Genomic DNA, 26,189 nt, shown 5'->3' on the forward strand with positions numbered 1-26,189 from the left:
AAAGTTTGCTTTCCAAAGGAAATCACAACCCCGTGAGCTGTCTGCAACCCAAACGTAGCAGCATCCTGCTCACACAGGAGAATATGAAATTCAGGAGAAACACCTTGAAATGGACCCTTTTGTTTTCACTGCCCCAAGCTGATAGAAATGTAAATAGGAAATAAAACAGTCTGAGGAATGAAAAGTAAATAAGGTTTCCAAGAAGTTCTTCCCCTTTGATACCCAGCAGTAACAGAGGGAGGAAATCTGGTTTTATAAACACAGAAATCTTATCCTCACAGAGTCCCTCTACAGAATCCCCCTGGGTGGGACTAACAAAGAGCCTAAGGGCCAGATTTACAAAGGTATTTAGGCACCTAGTCGGATTCACAAATGTGCCCATGGAGGTCAGGTGCCTAAGTCCCATTGAAAGTCAATGGAAGTTAGGCATCTAATTCACTTAGGCACTTTTGTCAATCCCACTTGATGCCTATCTGCATCTTTAGGCACCTAAGATACCTTTGCCAGTCTGGCCCTAAGGGACATAAGAACAGAAGCCGCACTGACTTCCAGTCCCTGAATGGCGAAGAAGCATTTTGAACATTCCACCCTCATTCCCATCAAAGCTTATTTCTGCCACAGGATCTCCATACACCTAGCTACTTCTGTTCCTTGCGTTCACTTTCCTTCTGCAGTGGAGCAAGTCAGGAAAAGCCCAGTGTTGCTGCCAGCTGCCCTGAAGATGAGGATGTGGATTAGTTGACATGCTCTCCGTCTTCAACCAGAGAGTTCAACTCCTAATAAATTCCACTGCCTGAACTGTCTCCCAAGTCCACGGAATGCCATGGACTCCCATCACTCTGCAAACTCCCTTGCTCCCCAGAAGAGACAGGCATGTGAAATTCATTTGTAATCAAGACCTTATGAAGCGCCTTTTAATAAATTCAGAGCGCCAATTAGCAATGCAAACTGAACAGCTAACGAGCATTAAAAGGGAAAACCAATTAGTTTTCACGGGATTCCTCCACGCCTTTAACACTTGATGTATTTTGATTTTTAAGCTCCTGTGTGGGTTGGAATTTCACACCAGGACCTGAACATAGCGGAGATCCCAGTCGCTATCGTTACTTAATTCCAAATAGAAAATGAGCTGTTGGTTTTGCTCACCATCAATCAAACAGGTATCTAGGATATGGCACAGCCGGGCTCTGTCTCCATGGAGATGACCATATGCAACAACCACCTAACCGATGGAGCAAAAAAAAAATCAGATACAGATGCATCTCAAGCAGCCTGTTTTGTTTGGGGCGGGAGGAGAGGGGAACAAAGGGGGTGTTTTTAGGAAATGGCACCAAAATAGCAGAGGGGCTGCTACTTACACCGGGGCAGGAGGGAATGGCAGGTATCTATGAACCTCATTTCTGCTTCTAAACGCATCTTCATTCATCAGTTAAAAAAAAAAAAAAGAAGCAGCTCTGTTGCTTGCAATCCAACTGCCTTATTCAACGCTAAAGCGCTTTCTCCAGCTGAAATAAATCCCCCAGGAGTTGGTAACATTGAGCTGTCATGAAGGGTATTTCATCTGGAGGAGGAGATGGGGGGTGATCTTTACTTGGGGTTGCTATGGTTACAAAATTTATTGAGTTTCCATAGAAAACCCCCTGCTTCTGAAGCGCTTGTGATCTGCCAGAGGCCATTTCCGTAGCCAGTTCTGCTGGACACCCTGGGTTTCTGGGTGCGGTGACAGACAGAGGTACAGGTCGTAATCAGCGTCCGCTTCAACAGCAAGATGGGGTCGAGCGATAGAGACCTGATGAATGTCACACCATAGAACACAGCACACACACTGCACAGAGGCATGGATGCACATGTCCTGTGCATCCATCCAGTCACCCCCGCAACAGCCCACCATATGCATGAAGACAGACCCCACAAATATGCACACGAGCTGCATGCATGCTCTAATAAATACCTCCACATTTCTTCGATAAATACAGCTGCCCCATCCCATAACTCACCCTGGCTCCCCAGGTATTAAAAACCAAAAACACGTGGCAAACCTGAGCCCTTCTGCAGCTGCAGGGATAGGTAGAAACACAAAGGCCACTCTGCAGGTGATACGATCCCTGTTATGTCCCTTGCCCTCTATTACTGCCCAGGTGGTGCCTTATCAGTGTGATTGAGTCAGTTCTACAGAATATCGTCTGTATTTGTTGTTGGCTTCCCTGGACATGGACAGCCATGGAAACTGGACCTCCATCCCCCACCGAGCACTGCCTACAACAGGATGTTGTCGGTGAGTGACTCACTTCTGGATGGGGACACAGCATCTGTCTAACAGCTGTTCTTTAACGGCCATGCCTTCCAAATGACATCTGTCGTCTTTTCCCCTCCAGCGCTGGTGTTTTGCCCACACTCCCTGACAACGCTGCCTAGCCTCACCCAGACACGCCTAGCATTGCTCTTGAGTCACATGGGGCACTGAGAGGGTGTCAGCCAAGGGAGGGGTTGGAAACTGAGCAATCTATCTTGCTGTTTACCTGGAAACCAGCTGTCTGCCCACATGATACAAAGGTGTCCACTATTCACTGTGCTACCGGCCAGGTTACCACCAACCCGGCACAGAGCAAGGGTGGAAGCAGATGGATTTTTGACTGCATAGTGGGGAGGGAGATGACGAGTCAGTCCTGTGTCTGCCACATGATGGGACATAGCCTTTCGTTTCCAGAGCTCAGAGGGTTGGGGAGGGGCTAGCCTAGTGGGGCCAACAGCTGGGAAGCAGAATGGTGTATCCAGTGGGGCAGGAGGTAGTTCTGAGCCATTGTGGGAGGCAGGGAAAAGGTGCAGCTTGCGGTTTCGTGACTCTCTAGAGCCGTTTGTTTTGGATCACTGTACTCCCTTGAGTTCATCACTCCCACCCCTGCACCCCCCATAACTTAAACCCATCATTTCCCTCCCCCCCCCATGGCAGATTCATCTTAAAAACTCAACCACCTGTTTTCTCAGCTATAGGGCAGCCTGTGCCCTGCATTAGGGGTCTGTGAGCCCCCCCCCTCCCCCCCCCCGCCATCTAGACTGGCAAAAGTAGAGACCCTACAGATGGGATATAGACGGGATTTACTGCCACATTAGTTTTTCATACTCCCTCTCCCCCACCCCAGCCTCTCCTAAGCTTTGACACGATCCTGAGAGAGAGAGAGAGAGAGAGAGAGAGAGTGTGTGTGTGTCAAGGTGTCAGACCTGCAGTGTTTGGGTTTGGTATTAGGTCACAGGGGTGGGCCTGTCCTAGCTGGCCCCGGTGACTCAGACTCTCCCCTCCCCGTGCGCACACACACACATGCTCTCACACACACACACACACACACACACACACATGCTCACACACACACACACTATTCCATCTAGGTGAGACAGCAGCAGATGTCAGAGAGGAATCCCCTGTCAAGAGCGGGGAGCATTCCTGAGCCGGGTATAAACAGCATTCCAGAGGCCTGCATCATTCCTGACTAATCCCGCCCAGCCAAGGGGAGTAACACCAGTACGAGCTCCCTGGCCCCCCACTGCCTCCCCCCACTGCTGCGATAGACCAGTGTGCCAGCTGGCTGCACTCTGACCAGCTTGCTTCATCAGATGGCTGCACTGCATATGAGTACACCAGCCCTGCCGCAACCTTAGCAGCGCCCTCTGCAGTGTGCTAGGCCGGTGGGGCTCACTGTCATTTCTGCCCCGGATTGACCTCCGGGCCTCCTGCCTCACCATCTTTCCAGTGGAGACTTCTGGAGATGCTGTAAAGTCTGCCACCGGCATTCCTTTTATCAACCAGAAGGGGTGCTACTGAGCAACAAAAGGCACGTCCCACCACCGCAGCTGGGCTGTCTCCCCAGCACTCCCAGCCCTTCCCAGTAAATCCCAGCAAAGGAATCCTGTTTGGATTCTTCCCCATCCAAAAATGGCATTCCCATGCATCCAGAAGGAGCAAAGGGTGGGTAACAGCAGCAAGAGGCTGCTTCCCACCATATGCAGCCCCCTTGCCCCTCTAGCCAGCCTATCTCCCCCTCTCTGTGTCTCGTTAACACTCCCCTGAAGGCATCGTTCCTAGGGAATGGTGGGAGGGGAGGTTTGAGAAATAAGAGGCATTTCTCAGGCACACATGAGAGTCTAGGCACCCGGGGAGCACATGGACAGCTCCATCAGAACCACTTTGATCTGCTTCCCCATTGTGCTCTCACAGGGGAAAGGTCACCCCATTAGGGCCTGATGAGGCAGAGAAGCTGAGCGGCTATGGAGCAGGTGATTAGCCCCTAGCGAGGGCAAAGCTTGATGCATTTGAAACTCCCAAGAGCCAGGAAAGGACCTTTCTCTGGGGCAGATGGAGAGAAGAGGGGCCCATTTCAAAACCAGGCACCCATGTGACACAGGCGTGCACAAGAACCAAGGCCACTGTGAGTAGAAGCTATGCAGGTGAACGTGCAAAACAGACAGCTACACGTGCAGTGCCCTGCTTGGGCCCAAGCGGGAGCAGAGAGGGGTAAAGCAACAGCTCTGAAGGCCCCACACAAGGCAGCCCCCCCCCATCCCCAACACACCACCCAGCCAACCCCAAGCCTGCAGGAGCTGCAGGGCCCAGAAGCCAGTCTGGCTGCAGGTGAGGCTCTGGCTGCCTTGTCTGGAGAATCCACAGGTGCCCTGGGGCTGGCAGAAATGAGGACACAAGCAAGCTGAGGCCATCTCGACAGTTACCAATTATCATTCTTCTACAAGGGCCTTAGAGACAGGATTCCTCGGATGTCCAGGGAACCTGCACGCCTGGGTGATGCAGTCAGAACCCCAGCAGGGCGGGGTGCTTCCCCGTGTGCGAGCACACATGTAAACAGGTGTCCACCAGAGAGTGCGTGTGTGCACACAAAGAAGAGCGCTCTGTGCAGGAAGGGCTCCTCTCCTCACAGCAGAAGCACCCACAAACTCATAGGCGTTAGGCATGGCCAGGCCTAGGATCCTCCTTCCCCTCCCAGTCAGCGCAGGATTATTCCCGTCAGCACAGAGCTGCCTTCTCCAGGGCTTACTGAGGAGGCTTCTACCGCCTCCCTCTGGAGACCATTCCACAGCCCAGCCCATCGCACCGGAGGACTGGACGTGTTTCCTGATACTAATACTCCTTTTCTTAATTTCATCTCATAACTCCTAGTTCTACCCCCTTGCTCCACCCTTCATAGCCCTATTCCTTCCTGGGTGCTTTACAGCCTCCAGTTATCAGCAGCCCATTCTCACCCCCCCACCCTCTTCGTTTGACAGGTGGGGAAACTGAGGCACACAGAGGCTAAATGACTTGCCCAGGGACTACACAGCAAGTCTGTGGCAGAGCAGGAATTAAACCTGGGTCTCCCATGGCCCAGACTAGCATGCAAACCACTGGATCATCCTTCCTCTCCTGGGTGGATCAATAGAAGGGGCAATATGTATGCATAGAGACATATATACCTCTGTATGTGGTAAGCACGTATGGAGCTCTTTTTCCTTGCCTTCTCATTTCTGAGCCCTTAGGACACACTCAGGTCACATTTTCAAACTTTTCTCCACAGCCACGTGAGCTACACACTTTTTAAAAATGAAAGCCGAGATTCTCATAGAAACCTTGTCTCCAGGGGCTGGGGCTCAAAGCAAATATTGTGACATTTGACAGCACTAAACAATTTAAATAGACAAAAGCCAGGAGATCCTACAGGCAGGGAACTGCTGCACAAAGCGATGACGTGCTGTGCCTGGAGTCACACAGGAAGGCCGTCCTTCCTCTCAGTGCTTGCTTTGCAGGTTTGGCCTTTTCTACAGATTTCCATTTGACAGGTGATCCATTCTTTTACCATCTCTGCTTCGGGCGGTGGGTGGGTGGATGGAAAGTGTGTGTCATAGAGACAGATTCTTTGAGCGGGTCCATTTTCTACTGAGAATTTCCTTTGTGATGCGCACAAAAATTTAGTCCCTCAACATCTCCCCACCCCTTACTGTGACAAAGAACTGCCCAATATTGCTGGAGCCAATCCCTCAGCAGCGTGGGAGCTGATCCTTTCTGCAGACCTTTCCCTTTTCCGAGTTGGCTCAGCCGCACCCAGGGACCAGAGAGAGAAAGTCACTTTAGTTTGCATCTCTTCCTTTCCCCTCGCAGTCTGGCTTTAGTCCTGCACTCTCGCTCGGAGGGAGTGGAGGCAGGGAAAGGGCATAGTGGGGCAGGAGGGCTGTCTGCTTTGGTGGACACAATCCAGGTGTTGCAAAGGTCCTGCCCTGACCTCCTTGAGGGCTGGTGTCAAATATCAGTTCTCCCAGGCCTGGCCCCGCCTCTGGAGCACAGTAGTTCAGCCTACCACAGAGAAGACTGGATCCCTGCCAGGTTCCCAACAAGAGCCAGTTCTGCAGCCACTCACAGATTTGGGACTGAGCTGGTTTGCGTCAAATAGCTCTGTTCAGTAATTGCACTAACAGGGGGCCCTCTGCAAAGCTACCACTCAGTCCAGGGAGGCTGGCTCCAGATGCTTTATAAACCAACAGAGAGAAGGGGAAGTCCTCCTGTGAGATGGGGCTGCTGCTCATTTACCAGGCCTGGCAGGAAGATTCCCCTGGCCCAAAGAAAACAGGTGCCTTGGCTCCCTGGACTTCAGCACCAAGTGAGGAAGCCACTGCAGTGACCGTATGAAATGCATGGAAGCTTCTGCCCTTGGTGCATTCTGAGAACAACGACCCCATGTGGTTGGCACTTGTTGGGAGCAGGGGCTGATGCACTGCATTGTGGCACTGGGCTGGGAAGGCTGCCTCAGGCGGTCCTGTCCACACAGAGGCCAGCCTGAGCAAGAGCCATCATCCCAGGCATTGCAGCCAACTGGGACCACCCGCCAGACAGAACCCCATTGGCAGCTGTTGTGGGTGGACACACACAAGCTCTTACCATCTGGGTTTAACACCAGCCCTCAGAGGGCTTGAGCAGCAGGGGAAAGGATGCAGGGACCTGGTTCAGACAGCTGCCTACCTGCCCATCTGCACAGGCTCCCCTGTGCCAGCTCTCTCCGCTCTGGGTCTTCCACTGCCATAACCTGAGTCAGGTAGGAGGCTTGGAGCCACCTAGTGGCAGACCATTGTAACTGACATTAAGCTCAGGCCTGGGGCTGAGCATTGATTTCTGTTGCTTAACGACAGGAAAGCTTTATAATCCTATTAACTAAACACACTTTCAAAGAGCATTGGAATGAGGATGGAGCAAAGGGGGGTTATGTAAATAGCAGAGTGTTACAAAGCCCCGGAACACGGCCTGTTGGCTTTATCCAAGGCCGGGTGAATTCCCAAAAGCAGAGAAATGGTGGGTGTAGCTGCAGATGCAACTGTCTCTTGTAACCCCTCCCCCCTCCCACAAAGATACTGGGTTCTCCTGGGGAGCACATGCTTAGGCCTTCAAATCACTAATCCTGATGGGGGAGGCAGCTGTTAGTCCCCGATCGGGCCAGTGGAATTTATGCTCCCAAGGATTCCAATACAGTTGGTTAAAACATTGTGCAACTAGGTGATAATATGTGTCACATTATTATGAAAGCGGCCATTTTTCCATGAGATTTAAAGTGCACAGCACCACCTAATACAGAGTAAAATCTCTAACATCCCATGCATTTAAGCTCTCAATAGCGCTGTCCAGTTTTGCATTGTCTTATATCCTGCCACAGAGATTCTGTACACACTTGCACCTGAGTTTATTCACAGATTCATAGAGCCCCTGCTGCAATCCTCAGAGTGCTCTCTGAGTTATAAACTACAAGAGCCTGAACCCAGTCAGTAAGAACCCTTTGCACAAGGGCTAGTCACATATGTAAGAGCGTGTAGGAATGGGTCCATACCCAGTGGAACACAGTGGAATTCCTTCACTTCATGCCCTACTGAAATGCAGCCACTTTTCTGAGGCGATAGGAAAGCTGGTCAAAGAGTTTCCCTATGCTGATTTGACAACGGCTAAATGTTTTGCAGGAACATGGAGATTCCCACAGAAAATCTCAAAAAGGCTGAAAAGTTTCATCATGATAAAGGACAAAACATTTTGTGACTTTTATTTATCAGTGGAAAGGAAGTATTTTTAGATATTTCATTTTTCAAAAAATTCTGAGATTTCGGGACAAAACCAAATTTCGGAATTTCCTGCAGGACTCAATTCTGTTTTGCAGCCAGCTCTAAGCAGGCGCGAGGCAGAGGAGATACAAAGCCACTGCAGTCGCACCAGCAGCTCTACACAGGAGCTTGAGGGACAAGGAGTGAAGGAAAATCCTGTATCCTAGTGAGCCAACAAGGAAACGTTGCTAGGCAACACGGGATGACTGGGATTTGGCCAAGCCACTGGGGCTCGGGCCCAACTCTTTTGAAGAATGCCACTAAGGAGTTTTAATAATGGCAGGCAATCCATATGTCAGGCTGGTGCCTAATACCAACGACAGCATTTCCCACATCACAGCACACCCACAGACCCCCCCTTTAGTCATTCTCTTACGGTGGGCAACTGCCAGGCCTCATATTTTCCCAGCTTGGATTATGAATATGGACGCTTAAGCTGTTCTCTTTGTGCACCGCAGTGTCACGAGAGGGATTGGCATTCCAATCACTCCCATTAACTCCCAAAGGGGCTAGTGCCCGATGGGCCAGTCCCACTGAAAGGGGCTCTTTCCCCCTATTTGAATCTGCTCTCAAGAACACTGGCTGCGTCCACATAACTCAGAGCACGTGGCCTTACTCACCAACAGCGGATGAAGGCAGGGCACCATGAACCCTTGGGATCCAGGCTCTGCACTCAGAGGGTACGGCAGGTGAAGAGGCAGAGTACAAAGGTTCAAGCTGCTGCTGGGTTGGGGATCCTCCTCTGGGATAGAAGAGCAGGAGGAAGACAAGTGGGAGGAATGGTCTATCCAGTCAGATCTGGATCCCACTTAGCCTTTGGGATGAAGCATGCCTAGTGGTTAGAGCACAGGGCGGAGTCAGGACATGTGAGATCTGCTCCCTGCTCTGCCATTGGCTCACTGTGGGACTAGGGCGAGTTGCCGCATCACTCTGTGCCTCAGTTTCCCCGAGGGCAGAACAGGAATGGTGATACCGACAGACCTTGCGGGGCACTGCTGTTGTTTGTAAAGTGCTCCTAACGGAGAAGGGCAGAGTCTTATTATTAATCTGTCTCTTGTCACAAGAATCTGGCCTCCCTGAGGGGAGTGACCCAGTCTTGGCCCACATGGGGTGGAGTTGTGACCATCCGGCCTGTGCTGAGACTCGGCTACAGAGCCACAGGAACTGGAGTACACCGATCACAACGCAGCACAGCTCACTCCAGCCTTGTTATTTCAGTGCCCCTGAGGACAGCGCGGCTGACAGGAACTCCCGCCCCATCGCCATGGAAATGTGGAAGCCTGCTGGGACTCTGAACCACTGCCAAGCAGAACAGGCCCCGCTGCTCCAGAGCGCTTGGCCGGGTAACAGACTCGCGGCCTTTCCATCTCCTGTCGGCCCAAAGGGCCCAGTGCAGCACTCGGAGGCACCTCTGCTATGGGATTAGCGCTCGCCAAGCCACTGAAGCCACACGACAGCGTGGAGAAACACCTTCTCCCTTAGCAAGGGCCTTCCCGCTGCCCTAGGTTTCGTCTGACATTACGCCTCCTGGCAGACTTGCCTGCTCTGTCCTTCCCCATCTGTCCGCTCAGCATCTCAGTGCAGCTGGGCTAGATCACCACACGGCTCGACCAGGGTACTTCAATCCTGCCCTGCAGCACCCCAGCTCCTCCGGTCCTCGGACCCGCGCCCACCGCACACACTGAGAAAGCCCTGCAATTCTGACCCACAAACCCGTGGAGCTTTTCTGGCCTGGGGATTCCTCATAGCCAGGGTGGATAAAAATCAATGATTTTTAAAAAATAAATTTCAAAAAAATCGGATTTTTTTTATTTAAATCGGATTTTTTTGATAAAATGTTTTTTGAAGAAAAACCTATCTAAAGATAGTTTTAATTAAGATACATTATAGTTCAAAAATATCTCATCATGGAACAAGGATTATAAATTCTAATTCTATAGTATGAGACAATATATTCATGTAATGTTTAAGAAAAGTTTTGTAAATGAGTTCCAATAGTTCATGGATTAGGGACCCAATCTTATGGGGTTCCAGGGGCTTCTGTATAGAAAGATCAACCTAAATAATCTATTTATCCAATGCTCAGTCTAGAAGATACCATCAGATATGCTTAGTTTTACAGTTCTCAAACTGTGGATATGTGTCTCCAGAGATAACATGCTTGTTAACAGCAAAAATGTTTTTAAATAAATCAATAATATATAGAGGAAAGAAATAACAGACCTCAACCCTATTGTCCCTCTGCAAATTTGTGTACACAGAGTCAATCCCTTACCTCTCTCTAAAAGTGCAAAGTTTCAAAAAGTTCAATGAACAGAAGATTGTTAGGGGCAGAATAGATCTGGACAAGGAGAAGTCTGGAGATAATTGTTAGAAGGGAGGGACAGGCAGTAGAAACAAAAGTGAGCAGCATATTCCAGCAGTCTTGAGGTCTTTCTGAGTGTAGCCTTCATTGATTTGAGATCTACCATACCATTCTCTCACTAGAAGGGAAAACCTATAATGGCAGCAGGCCGTAAAAGAGACCCAGTTTGGGAATAAGAGCCATTCAAGAAATATATGTTTGCTGATGATGTTTTAAAGAAAGTCACACCAGTGAACTCGTGGAAGTCACTTAAGCACTAGGATTCAAAGACTGTTGAAGCGATAATCTCACTTTTACCAGCAGTAGCTTCTTCTGCTGGTGTAGAAAGAATATTTTCTTCCTTTGGACTAATTCATTCCAAATTGAGAAATCGTTTGGGACCTGAAAAAGCAGGAAAGCTTGGTTTTCTTTTCCAGATTGTGAACAAACAGGAAAATGAAGGTGAAGACAACTGAGTTAGCTGCAGAAGCCATTATTTTAAGTTTCTCGTGTTGACCTGGCTGACATAGTTATTTTACTTTTGTTTTGTTTTTTAAATATTTAATTTAACTATTTTAGTTAAAAACAATTTTAACAAAAACAAACCTGATTTTTAAAAACTTGAATGTTTAACTAAATTCAAAAATTCATATGCTTGTTTTGTTAAAATATTATATGTTTGCTGTTGAAGAAAAAAATCCAGAAAACATAACGTTGTTTTAGTTAAATAAAACAATTTAAATGTTTGTCTGGTGATGTTCTCCTCCTAATAAAGCATGGCAAGAAAATCCTCCAAATGTTAATGATTAACCTGTTGAATTGGAGCTAGTTCACCACCCAATGACTTCATAAATATCTGCTTCGATTACCTTTGGTAAATGAAATAACCAAACAATCATTCATTTTCAGATATAGCTGTAAAATTAATCTGAAAAGTTTTCAAAATAAATCACTTTAAAAATGTTTAGTGTGTACCTTCTAAAAATGAAACCTACATCTATCGCTGAGTTGTGAAGAATTATGTATTAATGTTATAACCACCAACAAGAATGCACTTTTATGTAGAAATCCATGATTAAATCGAGTCTTCCTGACTAGTGATTTAAATCATGATTTAAATCAATTTGATTTAAATCAAATCCACCCTGCCCATAGCTCTGCCAACGCACCACTGTCCCAACTGGAAGCCTTCCCGTCCCCTGGTATTCCAGCCCAGGGCTCCTCACGCACAACTCTGCCAATGTTCCTTAACCCGAACCTGGTACACCCTCTGCTATTCTTGTCTAATGAGCCCCGCCAAGGGACCTCAGTCCTGACTCTCAGCCTCTGCTGCTGTTCCAGCTCTGGGACCCTCCATCCTGACCTTTTACACCCAGCTATTCCAGCCCTGGCCTTTGCCTGATCCCCAAGCGTCAAACCACCCTTTCCTGGAGGAACCAGACAGAGGCTGAGCCGTCGGCCAAAATCCTGTTCACTCAAAGCCATTCTCGGAGCCAGGTCTCCATAACCCACTGCGTCAGAGAGCATCCTCTGGATGGGCCATTTCCTTCTTTCTCAGGGAAGAAGCCAGAGTTTGCTGTGCCGGCCTTTCACTGACTTGCAATCATAGGTTCCTTCCCAAATTCCTGTCACAATTATTTACACTAGTCAAGTCTCCAGCCAGCACTCCTCACTGCTGCACAGGGAGGCTGGAAACACAGGCCACACGGGCCTATGAGCACAGAATACGCTGCAGAGCGGCTGCTTTGCTCCTATGGCAGTAAACACACGGCGGGAAATCTGGCATCAGATGGCAGCAGTGAGGCCAGGAATGCACAACAGGACGGAACCTGGAGGCCTTCACAGGGGTCCAACACAATCCCCCCAGGCACAGCGAGACACCCCTGAACTCCCCACCCCTATGCATCCTCAGGTGCAAAGCTGATGGGCAGGCCGACCCATTCTCTTTCTGCAGGACGACTTGGCAAGTTCCAATGTGTCGGATGCAACCTTTACAGAGTTCATGTCCTGTCTCCAGAAGGGGCAGGGCATTTTTAGCTGAGGCAGGGCGGGGTGGGGAGGTGGGGAAGCTTTGGAGGAAGGGGAGAAAAGGAATATCAGGTTCTCACCATCCTGAGAAACCGGCGAGGGGCAGAGACGGAGATGGCTGTTATGGAACCACATATGTCAACATAAAGGGATAATAATAGCTAGCATGAGCCTTGCGGGAGGCTGTGCCCGGCTCACGGCGCCTTACCTCGAATCCTGACACAGTCCCCTGGACAGTTCCCTCCAGAAGTTTAAGCATCACTCACCCCCATTTCTCCTGTCTTCACCACCTCCTCACGCTCTTTGATGGGGAAGCTCAGGAAGGCTTGGAATCCAGGTTGGGAAGAGCAACCCAGAGCTCTACCACCAAGCCCCAGAACCTCTCTAAAGCTCCCGAGGCTCCAGCAGTGGGCTGAGATGTCCCTCAGCAGTGGGCTGAGATGTCCCTCAGGTACAGGGTCTCACGTGGCCTCAGCTTCCAGTCATGGCTAGAAGCCAGGGTGAGGGGCAGGGGAGAGGGTTGGCTGATCGTGTCAGAACCTCAGACAATTTGGCTCTGTAATGGGCGTGTGTTTAGGTTGGTTCCAATTTCACCCCTGGGTGCTTTCCCTCATCCTTCACCTTCTCTGTCTCACCGCCTCTCCCCTTAATTATCCCCCTGAAGACACTTCTCTCTAGGCAACATAATGAAGGTTGTTATCCTGCTTGGGACAGACAGTTCAATAGAGACAAGGCCCACCTCGCTGCCATCCCACACCTGCCCTCCATTGCAGACGTCTGCCAGCCCGGGGCTCAGAAAGAAAAGTCTGGCACAGAAACCCAACGTCCCATCTCTGTCCAGCTCAGTCATGCTCCAAGGAGACAGCAACAGAGGAGGAGCCAGAGACCATAAATTTGTCAGGGCACTACAACGATCCCCTGAATGGATGAACTCCCGCTGTCTGCACCAGGCCTCCAGGGAGCAGGAGCTCTGTCTTGGAAGCCTGTGATCAATGACATGCAGTCACCAGGCAGCCCTTGACGTCAGCTTGTGTCTACAAACATTTTCTTTGACTGATGGCCAAAGTGCGCAAAGCAGGGACACAAAAGAAAGTGGAGAACAGAACATCCGATACAAAGGAGAAAGCCAACTCGATGGACGTTAGACGACTGATTCTGCAGCCCTCCTGGGATGAATGCACAGTCATTCTCAGGCTGCTTTACGAGCTAACAGGGCCCAGAGAAGTCACTCAACCAGTGGCACAGATCCCTGGGGAACACCACACCTGCGATCCCACCACAGACCTGATGGGAATTCATCCGGTGATACTGACCGGGCCTGAGCCGGTCAGACATTCCCAGCCACGGCTAACCCAGCAACAATCAAATGTCAATAATAGAACAAAGGGCCCCAGCAAGGTCCAGGACGCTCTCCCTGCTGTTGCCATTAGGTCATTTGATAAGCAGTGATGGCGGGGAATGGCTCCATGCAGAGAGGATCTGGGCATGTGGTAAATTCAGTGCATTTAGCACATTAATGGCTGGCAGCTGGAATTTCTTATAGCAGGCTCTGCCGAAAGCCAAGAGCATGAAGTGCCCTCCTCATTGCTGGGGCCTCTTCACCCTGATCTCTTTAGCCACCTTGTAGGGCAGGTCAGTTTCCTTCCAGGCATCACAGAGCACTGGACTGGGAATCAACAGACCGGGATTCCAGTCTCAACGTTGCCACTGACCTGCTGTGTGACCTTCAGCATGTCATGTGACCTCTCTGTGCCTCTACTTCCCTTCCTGACCTTCGTCTTGTCCATTTAGATTGAAGCTCTTTGAGGCAGGGACCGTCTCACTATGTGTACGTGCGGTGCCCAGCACAACGGGCCATGCTCTCAGTTGGGGCCTTTGGACAATACTGAAATACAAATTAATAATCAACCATCAGCTGAGAGCCCTTATGTCCCATCTATGCTACAGTCACCCGAGTTAAGCCATGGGTCCCTAATATCTGCTTCCTCTCACACAAGCAAGAGCAGAGCACGTTCTATCATGGTTCAGCCAAAGGCACCCGCTGACGCGAATACCAGCAGCACAGGGGCTTAGATCTAGACAGCAGACAAAGGTAAAGGCGTTTCATGCAGCTCCGGCCCCAGTGAGGAGTACGTTCTGTATGGTAAGCTTTGTGTCAGGCTCCCATAAAAATGCACCACCTTGCCCCCAATCATCTGAACCTCAGAAGAAAGCACTGGGATACTATGGTGATGAGGGCCTCAGTATCTGAGTACTTATACGGCCCTTGTCACCGAAGTAACGGAGGGCCGAATTCTGAGATTTGTGCCCTGGAAGGACCTCAGATGGATGCAGGTGAACAGTGCATTTTAAATAAGAGATGGCTGGGACAGGGCACCACCTTGTGTAGCTCTCTCCTGTCACTGGATGTGTCCTATCAGCATTAGCAGTGGGATCTGCGCACACCCCCAGGGCAGAATAAATCCCGCACATGCGAGGGAGAACTCTCAACGCAAGGGCAGGCTGTTCCCTTGACAATATCCCAACCCCACTATCACTTGGGCCAGGGACGGGTTCTAACTCCAGGCCCCAGATGTGTAGGGACAGGAGCCACCACTCCTGGGTCTGTTCTCCGCTCCACCAAGCCTGCGTCTCAGCATCCCCCTCTGTAAGATTGGGATAACAATACAGTCCAACCTCATAGGGATGCAAGACATAAATGCTCGTGAAGCACTGGGAGATGCATGGAGGGAAGGGGGCAGAGAAGGGCAAAGGATTATTCTGATGGGTTGAAGTGTCCTTGAGGAAAAGAGGTGATCCCTGTGTGCTGCTCCTTACATGCTGGTTTTCAGACAGTTCTCTTCTATATTCCAGCCACAGCAGCAGGGCCCCCATGGGTCCCCAGCTTCATGTGCCAAATGAAGGCTTGGTTTGGCTTTTCCTAATAAAATGGAAGATCGGTCTCAGGGGTGGCAGAGACGCATGCAGTGCTCACTCATGGAACAGCAGAGTCTCTGCATCACAGCACCCATTACTGAGATCCTGGGAGACAGGATTCAAGTGGAAATAATCCCAACAAAATGCGGAAGAGAGCTTTGGTTATTGAGATAACCACGCTGGGTACATTCCAACTCCAGTCAGTCTGCTCTGCCTTCCTAAACTCTCTGAAATGTAATCCTTGGGTGCTGGGATGTTCACCCAGTTGTGCCAGCTGCTCTCCAGCATGGGTGAGTTTGGTACATTCCACAAACCTAAGCCCTCCTTGCAGTTTTATGGCATAGAGGATACTTCTTCACTTCCTGTCCTAAACTGGGGTAGTGTGGTAGTTAAAAAGTTGCCAGGCCCCATCCTAGAAGTTGCTGCGTTTCAGGGCTGGGTGAAGTAACATCTGTGCATAGTTTATTAAGCACTCTGTGGTCATTCGGTCAGAAAGGAACTTTGGGTCTGATCCAAAACCCATCAAAGTCAATGGAAAGATTCTCACCAAAGTGAGTGGGCTTTGGATCAAGACCTCTATAAATAGTACTTAGCGGCTATATGGTGCTTTTAATTAGGAGATCTCACAGCCCTTTACAAAGGAAGGTCAGTATCATTATCTCTGTTTTACAGATGGGGAAACCGAGGCACAGAGACGTTACCATGACCTCCCTGAGGTCACGCAGTAGGTCAGTGGCAGGACTGAGAATGGATCCCAGATCTCCTAGCTAAGTGTGCACGGGACAGCCACTGCCTTGCTTAATAAATGCAACTTTGTATTAATGATCACCATCATCACCATCAATGGCAAAGCAACCTTTGTCTTCAGGCACCAAGGCCTTTGAGAGGCAAAGATCATTCTCCCCAACCTTCCGCCAGCCCCTCCTCCCCGCGGGGAAGTCCAGGTCCCTGTGCAGACTGAGGCTACCCAAGCCTGATGAGGAGAGCCACAGGGAGTCGCCAAGCTCACGCCCTGGAGGTGGGTCACATTTCCCAGTGGACTCATGAGAGGTGACCAGATGATATCCCATAGAGAAAGCAACAGCACCACCTGCTGGACAGTCAAGCTCTCCAGATGCAGCAGGTCAGAGACTTCCTGGGTCATGCCCAGGCATGGGGCACAGCTCAGGTTGTTACCTAGTGCCTGTTGGATGGATCTGAGTCTCCCATACCAATTGTGGGGGTGTTGCACTGCCCAGCCGCCCCAACCCCCATGGTGGTTCCATTCCTGTTCCAAGAAAATAGACCCGGATCAGAGCAGCTGCCTGTAGCAGTAACGTCAAAGGGTTGCATGACAGCGACAATAGGGCTCAACCCCCAGAGACAAACCCCAGCCTCTGGGCACATCCGGGTCAGGGGCCAAACCTCACAGGGCTCAGGCCCAGCCCTAGTGATCACTTCCAACGTTCAACCAATCAATCAGGAGAGGAGAGAACTGTAGTGGGAACTGTAACGCTGCACACAGAGGAGCTCTCTCTGCCCTCCAACACACCCACACGACATCGATGCAGGGAGAGGAGCGCCCCCTACTGAGCCACTGACACCACTGACACCCATCTAGAGCCCTCCCAAGCACCGACCTCTCCCACCCTGCCCATGGCTTGAGGTGGGGGCTTGCTGCAGCCCTTTGGGAGTCCCAGCTCTGCGTCCCCAACGGTGCGAGCTGTCTTCTGTGGCACCAGCTCCCCAGAGGGTCGGGGATCCGGGAAGGGACCAGAAATTCCCCCTCCCCCCCTTCTTCTAACCTTTTACTGGTGTTGATTTTTCAAGAATGATTCAACAAATGTCACCCTCAAGCTTGATTACCCTGAGGAGGGAGGGAGGGGGCTGGGGAGGCATCACACTGAGCCGTCAGTTCCCTCCCTGCTCCATTTATTCGCTGCGCGGGCTGGCACTGGGGAGGTGGGCACACACACTGGCTGATGCCCAGATGGCTGCAAGTCATGGGGAGCCTCACGAAGCAGTGTGACCTGTGCGCCCCTAGCACTGCGGGGAATAACAGCGGCTCCCAGCCATGGCAGGACCCCCATAGCAGCTGTATTTGTCTATAGAGAGCCGCCAGCCAGGAAGTCCAGGTAGCATTCGGGCAATGCCCTTCCACCTCCACCATCCTGGCTCAGATCCCAGCCCATCCCACCTCCTTCCTGGGCATGTCCATCCGTCACAGGGCCCGAGGGAACCCCTGGCCAGAGACAAGCAGCACAAACTGCTGCTTGAGGCCCACGTGGGCCTGGGAGCTGGTGAGGCGCTCAGCTCCCATCGAAGGGACTGGGGACTGAGCCGCTCACTGACTGGCCGGGTCTCCCCGTCCAGCAGTGGGATGTGAGGGTGTGGGGCAACCTGCGGCTTGATCCTGTCCTTCACTCAGCACAGTGAGCAGCAGGAAAGGGGGCAGAATGGGTCAGGGACACTGTGCTAAATCCCATCCAGCGACACCTTCATATAAAGGCACTTGCAGCCAGCCCAGTGTGGAGAAAGAAGCAAACACCGTCTGGGACAGTCTCCGTCAAAACGGGCAAACAATCCCTTTTCCCCATCAACATCTTGCAGGTGAACCCTACCTCCCAACCCCGCCTCCTGCCTTCCTGACAAAGGGGAGCTGAGTGCACTCAGCACCAGCCAAAGCTGATCGATGAGGACATAAGCTGCTCTTTTTGGAAGAGATTAAAACCAAAGTCCTCGGACTCCTTGTCATTTCTGTGCAAGGGTCAGCGTGTCACCCTGCAGTCCTGGGCCATTCCAGTGGGGAGAAGGGGGTGGGTGGCGGAACAGACATTCAGCTTCTCTAAATTGCCCCTGCACTTTCTGAATATGCTAGTTATCTGCCCCCGCCACCCCCCCCTCCTGCTGGACTCCTCTCCTCCTACTGCCCTAGGCTGGTGTGTGTACGAGGCTGGCTAGCGACTCCTGTTCCATGAGTGAGTTTGAGGCAATGGCAGGAGAAATGATTCCTCGGCTATCACAATGTAGACAGCAGGTTGGCATCCTCAGGAATGATCATTGCTATAGCAATGTATTGGAAACCTAGCTCGAGTCTGTGGGCAATGCAGCTTTCTCCAGGATTCCTACGCAGGGCCGGGAACGCTGCTTCCCACCAGCCTCCCCGGCCCCTAGCGGCCCCACAGCCCAGCACAAGGAGTGCAGCAGAAATACTTGGAGTGACAGAAAGAAACACAAACCCAAAGACACTGGGAAAACTGGTCTTGGAAAACCCCAAAAGGCTCTCAGAGCAAACTGGGCCCTAGGGGGGAACCCGCACTGGGCTACAGCGTGAGGATAACCATTGCCACAGGTCTGCCTTGGTGCTATCTGCACAGCTTGCCTTTCTCCCCCTGACCTGCCAGCACCTGGTGTCTAAAGGGGCTCCCCTGGCCCCTAATTTGCACCCACATTTGGAAATAGGGGTCCCAAATACACCAGCTGAACCAGTCTGGGAAAGACTCAGGATGTCCCCACCGGACATCATGGCAGCTGGACTCCTTTGTGTACCCTCTGTCAGCTTTCCTTGGTACCAAAGTCCAAGCCCCCACAGACCAGCTGAGAGCCAGGAGGAGCTCTGGATGAAGAGTCATTCCAGGCCAGGCTCCGCTCTCTGCTAAAGTTCAGGCCAACACTCAAGAAAAGGCACTGACCAGAGTTTGGTTCCAGCCTCGCTCACTAACCCTTGGAGATCAGTGTGTTATCAGAGGCTCCTCCTGTTTTGAATCTGCCAGTGCAACAATCACTCCCTTCTCCCCAAAGGCCCATGTAATTCCTCCAACAAAGGGAGAGGCAGGGATCTCCCTTCAGCCGACATTTTGCCTCCTGCTCTAGGAGTTGGATTTAGTCTGGAAGTCACTCGCTGGACTGGTCCGTGTGCAGGTTTGGGATTTAGAGGGGGAGCATCAATCTAAAATTCACACGGCAGGCCCTCCTCTCCTGCCTGCTACAGGCAGAGCCCAGAGACCCCAGGCAGTGCTTCAAGGCTGACCAGATGGAGGGTAGCACCTGCAGGATGTGCTTCCACGCTTAGGGCCAGAGTCTCTTCTCACGGGCACAGGTGTAAATCCAGGGGGAATTCCACTAAGGTCAGTGATGTTTCACCAGCCTAGGAGAGTGAAGGATCAGGTCCCCCAGTCTGAGGGGTTGGTGGGGAGCTCAGCATCTGGCCCCAGGCATGCATCTGTCAGAACATGCAAGTTCTTAGGGGTTAACTGATGGGGGAAAAGCGGGAGTGGGAGGAAGGGGCCAGTTGAGGATTCACGCCAATCCAGGGCCCACTCTCCAAATGTTTCCAACTTCAACCCACTCCGAGAAATAGCTCCAGAGGGTTTGAGGCCCTGCGATTTGGTTGCCTAGGCCCCATTTCACCTTGAGCCTGCCCCATCAAGGCGCTGGGACGGTGCAGAGAGTTTGGGGCATAAGGGACAGTGCAAGGGGGCCTGACACCTTCTAATGTCTCTTTGGCCTAGGCATTGCCTACGTGGCTCCAAGCCCTGCACATAGTGGAGCAGAGTCTCACCATTCGGGAGCATTTGTTGCCCACCAGTCTGTCACCCAGCTCAGCGATGACTGAAGCATCTCTTGCAGGGGTTCTCAAACTTCATTGCAGCACGACCCCCTTCTGACAACAAAAATTACTACCCGACCCCAGGAGGGGGACCAAAGCCTGAGCCCACCCGAGCTCCACCACCCCGGGTAGGTGGGGATAGGGGGCTGAGCCAAAGCCTGAGCCCAAACCCCACTGTCCCGGGGGCGGGGGGGAGGCCTGTAACCTGAGCCTTGCCACACAGGGCTGAAGCCCTCAGCCCCAGGTGGTGCGGCTCGGGCTTTGGCCCTGGACCCCAGCAAGTCTAACGCCAGCCCTGGCGACCCCCATTAAAACAGGGTTGCAACTCACCTTGGGGTCCCGACCCACAGTTTGAGAACCGCTGGTCTCTAGTTTAAAAGCACCTGGTCTCTTAGACTCTGGATCCCTCCCCTTTCCATGACCCACCTCCTTTGGCACATGCAGTGGCCTTCAGCCATTTTCACAGAGACCAAGAACTCAGACTGGGAAGCTCCCCTGTGGTTACTTCCCCTTACCAAGCATGCCTGCCATGGTCTGTTTCCCTATTACTGCCATCTGTCCCCTGTACCCACCCAAAGCATGCCAGGCCATGCCCCCCTTATTGCCACCGTGCCCCGTGCCCAACAGACGTGTGGGGCTTTAACAAAAGGTTCAACAAAACCTGACGGGAAACCTCGGGGATGCTGTCATGTGGTGGCAGAAGCAGAGTGGCTGCCTGGTCGGGGTTGTACCCTGCACACGTATCTACAGGAAATATAATTAGCACACAGGGCCTTCTGTAAGTAAATGTGAGCCGCCTCATCTCACTCAGTGCATCAGACAAGACCGTCTGGGAGCAGCGAAGGTGGATCCACTGATCTATCCCACGGCTTCTAATTAACACAGGTGGCTTCTACTGACCCTGAGCGTCCCAGTGCAGCAGCAGCCTGGGTAAGAGCTGGCACTTGAATCTCCCCAGCGGCGGGGGCTTGAGTGCCACCCGGGATGGTGCCAATCCAGGAGATCTAAGTATTTATCCCGCTGATCCCACTTCACCGGCATAGAGAGACCAGGGCAGCACCGCCGACACCCATCCTGCCAAGCTCACCTGTGTGTCGATCATCATCATCTCCCTCTCATCTCCTCGGTGGGGTCCTCACAGAGAAAGGTATCCGGAGGCCTCGATCCCACCAGCTCAGCTGCTCTCTCAGGGATTCAGATGGAGGGTGCTCTGGCTAGGAGGGGTGAGAGGAAGCTGGTCCTAGCCCCCACCCCAAGCCCTGCTGGGTCACCGGCTGCCTTCCATCTCCTGGCGCTGGAAGGAAGGAATCCCCCGGGTAAGATCCCTTGTCAGGGCTGAGAGGCTTAAGGCGTTGACAGGCTAGGAGAGGCAGGTGATGAGCCGGCATCCCCGACACAGGGCTGCCATGGTCACATTGCAAATCAAAACCACAGCTCGGAGCTCCACGCGGAATCAGCAGGATCCAGGGACCCGAAGGCCGGGAGGAGTCTCCAGAAGACACATTTCCTCGCGGGGGGGGCTGGGTCAGTTTCCCATTGTCTGCACACAACCCCACGGAGCAGCAGCTTTGCCCCTTTAGGAAAGCTCCCAGTCCCTGCCTTCTCCTCCTCTTCCTCCTGCGAGGAAATCCAGCGTGTGGGACCCGAGAGCTCGTGCTCCGGTGGCGGGGGGGGGAGCTAGCTAGCTTTCCAACAAACGCACGTTGCAGGCGGCAGATTGCAAAGCCAACACACGGCTTGGCTGCAACAATTTGCAAAGCGAGCGTGAGCGTGTGTGTGCAAAGGCGGTGGAAGGGGAGGGAATGAATCAGGCACCAGGCGTTTAAGGGGAGCTCCAGAATAAAGCCTTCTTCCCCGGGTCTCTGCGCTGGATCCCTTTCCAGGGCAGAGAAACTTCCCTGCAGCCAGGAGAACAGCAGCATTAACAACAAAAAATCGTTGCAAGCGAAGCAGCCAGGAACCCAATCGCCCAGGCGGGGCTGGAGCAGGCGATCGGATGATTCTCGAGATCCAGCCGGCGTGTGGCTCAGGGAAAGGCAGGGTTTCCCCCCCGCCCAGGTCAGCCTTTCCTCCTGGAGTTTTGATCCCACCTGGGGTAACCGAGGAGACAGGGGAGTTCCCAGGAGATTAGGGGAGGGATGGTGTCAGTGCTTCGAATTTAAGATCACCACCCCCTAATGCTCCTCAGCCCGTTGGAGTTGTAGGGTTTTGTCTTACAGACGCTCAGGCTTCGCCTGCCTGGAGCAAATGAGTTGGCAGTAAATTGTGCTAAGCACAATATTTGAATGAGCCCCTGGTCAAGCACTATGGCGCATAGACAAAGACAGCTGAGTTCAAAACCATGTTAGCTGGGCACCAGTGACCCCAGTTCAGTCATTCCCAGACCCACAATCACTCGGCTCACCGCTACACACAGACACAACAACCACACACAGTTACACTTAGAACCAGTCACTCATAAACACCAATCCCCCAGGCAGAGTCCATCACAGGTGCACAATCACACACATACACAGCCACTTGCAGACACCCAGATGTCACTCACACTCAACGCATTTCTCCTTGCCCTGCACTCCCAGGCAGGTGTTTTGCACCCCAGCAGAAATCTGATGAGTTTATTATGGCACCACAGTGTCCCTGGGCATCTCCTTCTGTCACAGCTCCAGAGTGGAAAGGGAGAGTGGAAAGGGGCTGCTCATTTCCAAAAGCCACCTGGCAAACTGCAAACAGAAGGTAGTGAGGGCGTAGCACCAGCCTGGCAGAGGGAGGGCACTGCCCTGGATTACCTGCTTGCTGGCTGTCCCCCTCAGCACCACCCTGTAAAATGGATCTACCTTCCGGGTCACGTGCCCAGCACAAAGTGCGCAAGCGGTGCGTGGGAGAAAGCAAAGCCCCTTGAGGTCTCTTGGGTTTGCACATCTGTCTACTCACGCTGCCACACGCAGTACTGGGATCAGGCCACACAGAAGAATCTATTTTTGCCTCAGCGCCTCTGACCAGTTCCCTCCTCCGGGCTGCCCCAGGAGGCCCTGCTCCTCCCAGCGTGGGACTAACAGTCTGCAGCAGATGCTGCTGTTCCATTAGCTCCATCTGGGGCTCAGCTGAGTCATAGAGATCCACAAAGGCAGGCTCAAATTGGGGCTGATGTCAGTCAGAGAGGGGTAGGGCCTGCAACGGGCTGGGCGTGATGGTGTGTTGTCTGTAGTGACACATGTCAGGTGCCTCTTCAAAGCAAGGGCCAGACCCATGGACCGGCCCTGAATCAAACAGGTTGGTGAGGGAGGTCAGCCCAGTGTTGTCAGACCTCAGGACAGGGGCTGGGTTTGATCTGAGCTGGTTTCCTTGTCTGGGCTGGAGCAACGCGCAGTGACTGATGAGCCCACACTGCCACTCGGTCGCCTGCAGGGGACCTGCTGTGTTCAGTAGAGGCTGGTCCCTGTCTCTTCCCAGATATGCCACTCCTCCCTCGGGTGACTAACCCCTGCTCTGCTCTCACACACACCAGGCCGCTGGCACAGGCAAAACAGATTAGGTTCTCAGCAGCAGACAGAAAACCTAGTTAACACGAAGGGGGACATGGGTTACACAACAGCCAGGGGGATATTTTGGAGGGGCCCCTAGGGATGGGGGATATCCAGTGGAGCGGGATGGGCCCTCTGGAAACCCTTATTGCACCTTTTCCCAGAGTCTCCCCATCCAGTCAATGAGTTGGCTCCCTCTGGAGCTGGCCAGCAGGGGCTGGCTCAGCACTTCACCTCCACGGACCAAATGTGGGGCCCCGTAGGAGGTACGACTCCAAGGGCTCCCTCTGATTCCTCCGCTACCTGTGGCCAGACCCACCCCCATCCCCTAGATGCACCATCCCCATCTGAGCACAGAGACCACTGCCTCCTTCACCACACCCCCGGCTCATGCCAACCCAGAGAGCTCAGTGCCAAACCAGCCACCAGAAGTGGGGTCCCCGCCCCTGCACCAGGCCCAGCCAGGAGGGGGGAGACCTTTTGCAATGATTCCTGCCTGGAGAGAGCTATTTTGTAAGGCTATCAGTGGGGGCAGGGGAATGGGAGGGAGCAGAGCTGGGGGACTAAAGCCAGCCACATCCCAGCAGGACCCATCTAATTAGCCAAGCCGAGCCCCATCCTCTAGCGCCGTGTGGTATCGTGACTGTGGGGCTGCTGTGCAAACGACATCCACCCCCAGCCGTTTCATCTCTGTTCAAACTGACACCTGAAATGGAAGCGCTGAGGAAACTAAGGAGGAAAAAGCTGCTGGAAATCTCCACGCACGATCAATTTGCTGGAGTGCCGAGCTTTTGATACTGAAGAGGGCTGAGCAGAACGGGGTTTCCATGGAAACAGAGAGGCTGCTGTTTAAAGGAGACTCGTCGTTCATATTTATGAGGGCGGTGACATGTGCCATTTCAGAGGGATGCCGGGAGAGGCAGGAGCTCAGGGGAGAGGAGGCCGCCCACACAGGCCGGCGGAGCGTGGGCCCAGTCAGGTCCTGGGCAGCTGGCTCAGATTAGAACGGCAGGGCCAGGCCAGCTGGGGTCCCCAGGCCCTTTTGGAGCAGTAAAAATGGGGTCTCAAGCAGTGAGTTCAGTTCTAATGCGGCTGGCACCAGCCTGGCAGCCCTGGAGTCCGAAGTCCTCTGAGACACAGAACCCCACCAACATGCCTCGTCTCAGGTGGTGCAGGAGCTACTCCTTGGGTTGAGAGGTTACAGGCAGTCTCTGGCCAAGAAGGGGCTCCAGTCTGCAGCATGTAGTGGCCCCCTGTCCACTAGAATTGGACTGAGAACCACCACTAATCTCCCAGAGATAGGGTTGCCAACTTTCTAATTGCTGACAACCGAACACCCTTGCTCCGCTCCCTGCCCCGCCTCTTCCCCTGAGGCCCCGCCCCCACTCACTCCTTTCCCTCCTCCCCCCTCGCTCATGCCCCGCTCTCCCAGGACTCACCTGCTGCCTGCAGGGCCAGGCTGGGAGGAGATGATGTGAAGCCGGCCGGCCAGGCCAATCGGGTCACAGCGCGGGTCGGTTCCCGGAGCAAGGGGCCAGGGCACGGAGGGGTCGGTCCCTGTAGCGAGGGGCTAGGGCCGAGGCAATTGGGGCACAGTTGAGCAAAATGTGGAGCGGACAGGATTTCCACCTCCCTCCCCCCCCCCACAGGCAGCAGCACCTTCCTCTTGGAGCCTGGTCCAGAAGCCAGCCACTGCTCTGTCAGGCGCGCGTCAGCAGCTGAGCAGAGAGCCGCTCACCCATGTGGCTGCAGCCGCCGTTGCTGCACTTCCTGCCCCCTCGGGGCGGAGGCCGGTTACTGTGGTCAACCCGACTTTTTGTGTCTGGTCAGCTGTGCTGACTAGATGCTGCCAGGTTCCCTTTTTGACCGGACATTCTGGTCAAAAACCGGACACCTGGTAACCCTACACAGAGACCACGGCATAGCTTTGAGAACGGCTCTGGGTTCCTGCCGAGCTAGGCCGCAGTCAAACCAGTGAGCGTGTATGTCTATAGTCAGGGTTGTTAGATCGCTCCAAGAAAAGGCCAGAGGAGAGTTTGTGGTGTCCTGAGACCTGTTATCAGGTCTGAGTGATCATTTTCAGCAGGCACTAGAGACTGTCTATTGCCAGGCATGGTCTCACAGCATGAGCAGGAACTCCGGCCTTTTAAACCCAGCATTGCCACCAACTTCCTCTGTGCAAGTCCCTTAACTTCATAGCTTCCGTCCTCCATATGTACCAGGGGGGTGATAATCCTGAGCTCACTGAGGTGCTGCAAGGACAAACGGGTTCATGTTTGTACATACAGAGCTCTCGTATCGTGATAACACTCGACACTGCTGATAAAACTCTCCCCTCCAGGCTAGAGTTGTGGCTTTATGCCTTATACTAGGGCTTGGCTCCATTCATACCCAGAACTCACGCTGCTGACTGCAGATATAACTGGATCTCCTAGCTCCATCTGTACCACACTCAGCACTAGAGGGGTCGCTGCTTTGCTACAGCTGCAGTTCTTCAGCTGAAACACACTAAGGCTTCTGCTATCCACCCTTGGCAGCTGGTGCTGCATAGAAATGGAAAACGGAACTTAACTTTTCAAGACCAGTAGGGGATTCTCTCTGGTTTCCTGGCTTATAAAATAAGCCTTAGCATTTATATGATGATTACGTATTCAAAGCATGTTGCAAACATTAATTC

General features: G+C 52.6%; 1 protein-coding gene across 2 annotated transcripts in view; it reads right to left on the reverse strand.

The window, feature by feature from the left end:
• The window catches only part of RALGDS (ral guanine nucleotide dissociation stimulator), a 98,481-nt gene extending 76,838 nt beyond the window's left edge, over positions 1-21,643 (reverse strand). Inside the window, exon 1 of one of the 2 annotated variants that reach the window (XM_043530114.1) lies at positions 21,079-21,643. In XM_043530114.1, the coding sequence (XP_043386049.1) occupies positions 21,079-21,099 (21 nt within the window). In that variant the 5' untranslated portion in view covers positions 21,100-21,643. The remainder of the gene's footprint in view (positions 1-21,078) is intronic. The other variant, XM_037879860.2, reaches the window with a different exon arrangement.
• Between the last annotated feature and the right edge of the window lie 4,546 nt (positions 21,644-26,189).

This window comes from Chelonia mydas, chromosome 16, assembly GCF_015237465.2.
Source record: "Chelonia mydas isolate rCheMyd1 chromosome 16, rCheMyd1.pri.v2, whole genome shotgun sequence".
NCBI classification, from domain to species: domain Eukaryota; kingdom Metazoa; phylum Chordata; order Testudines; family Cheloniidae; genus Chelonia; species Chelonia mydas.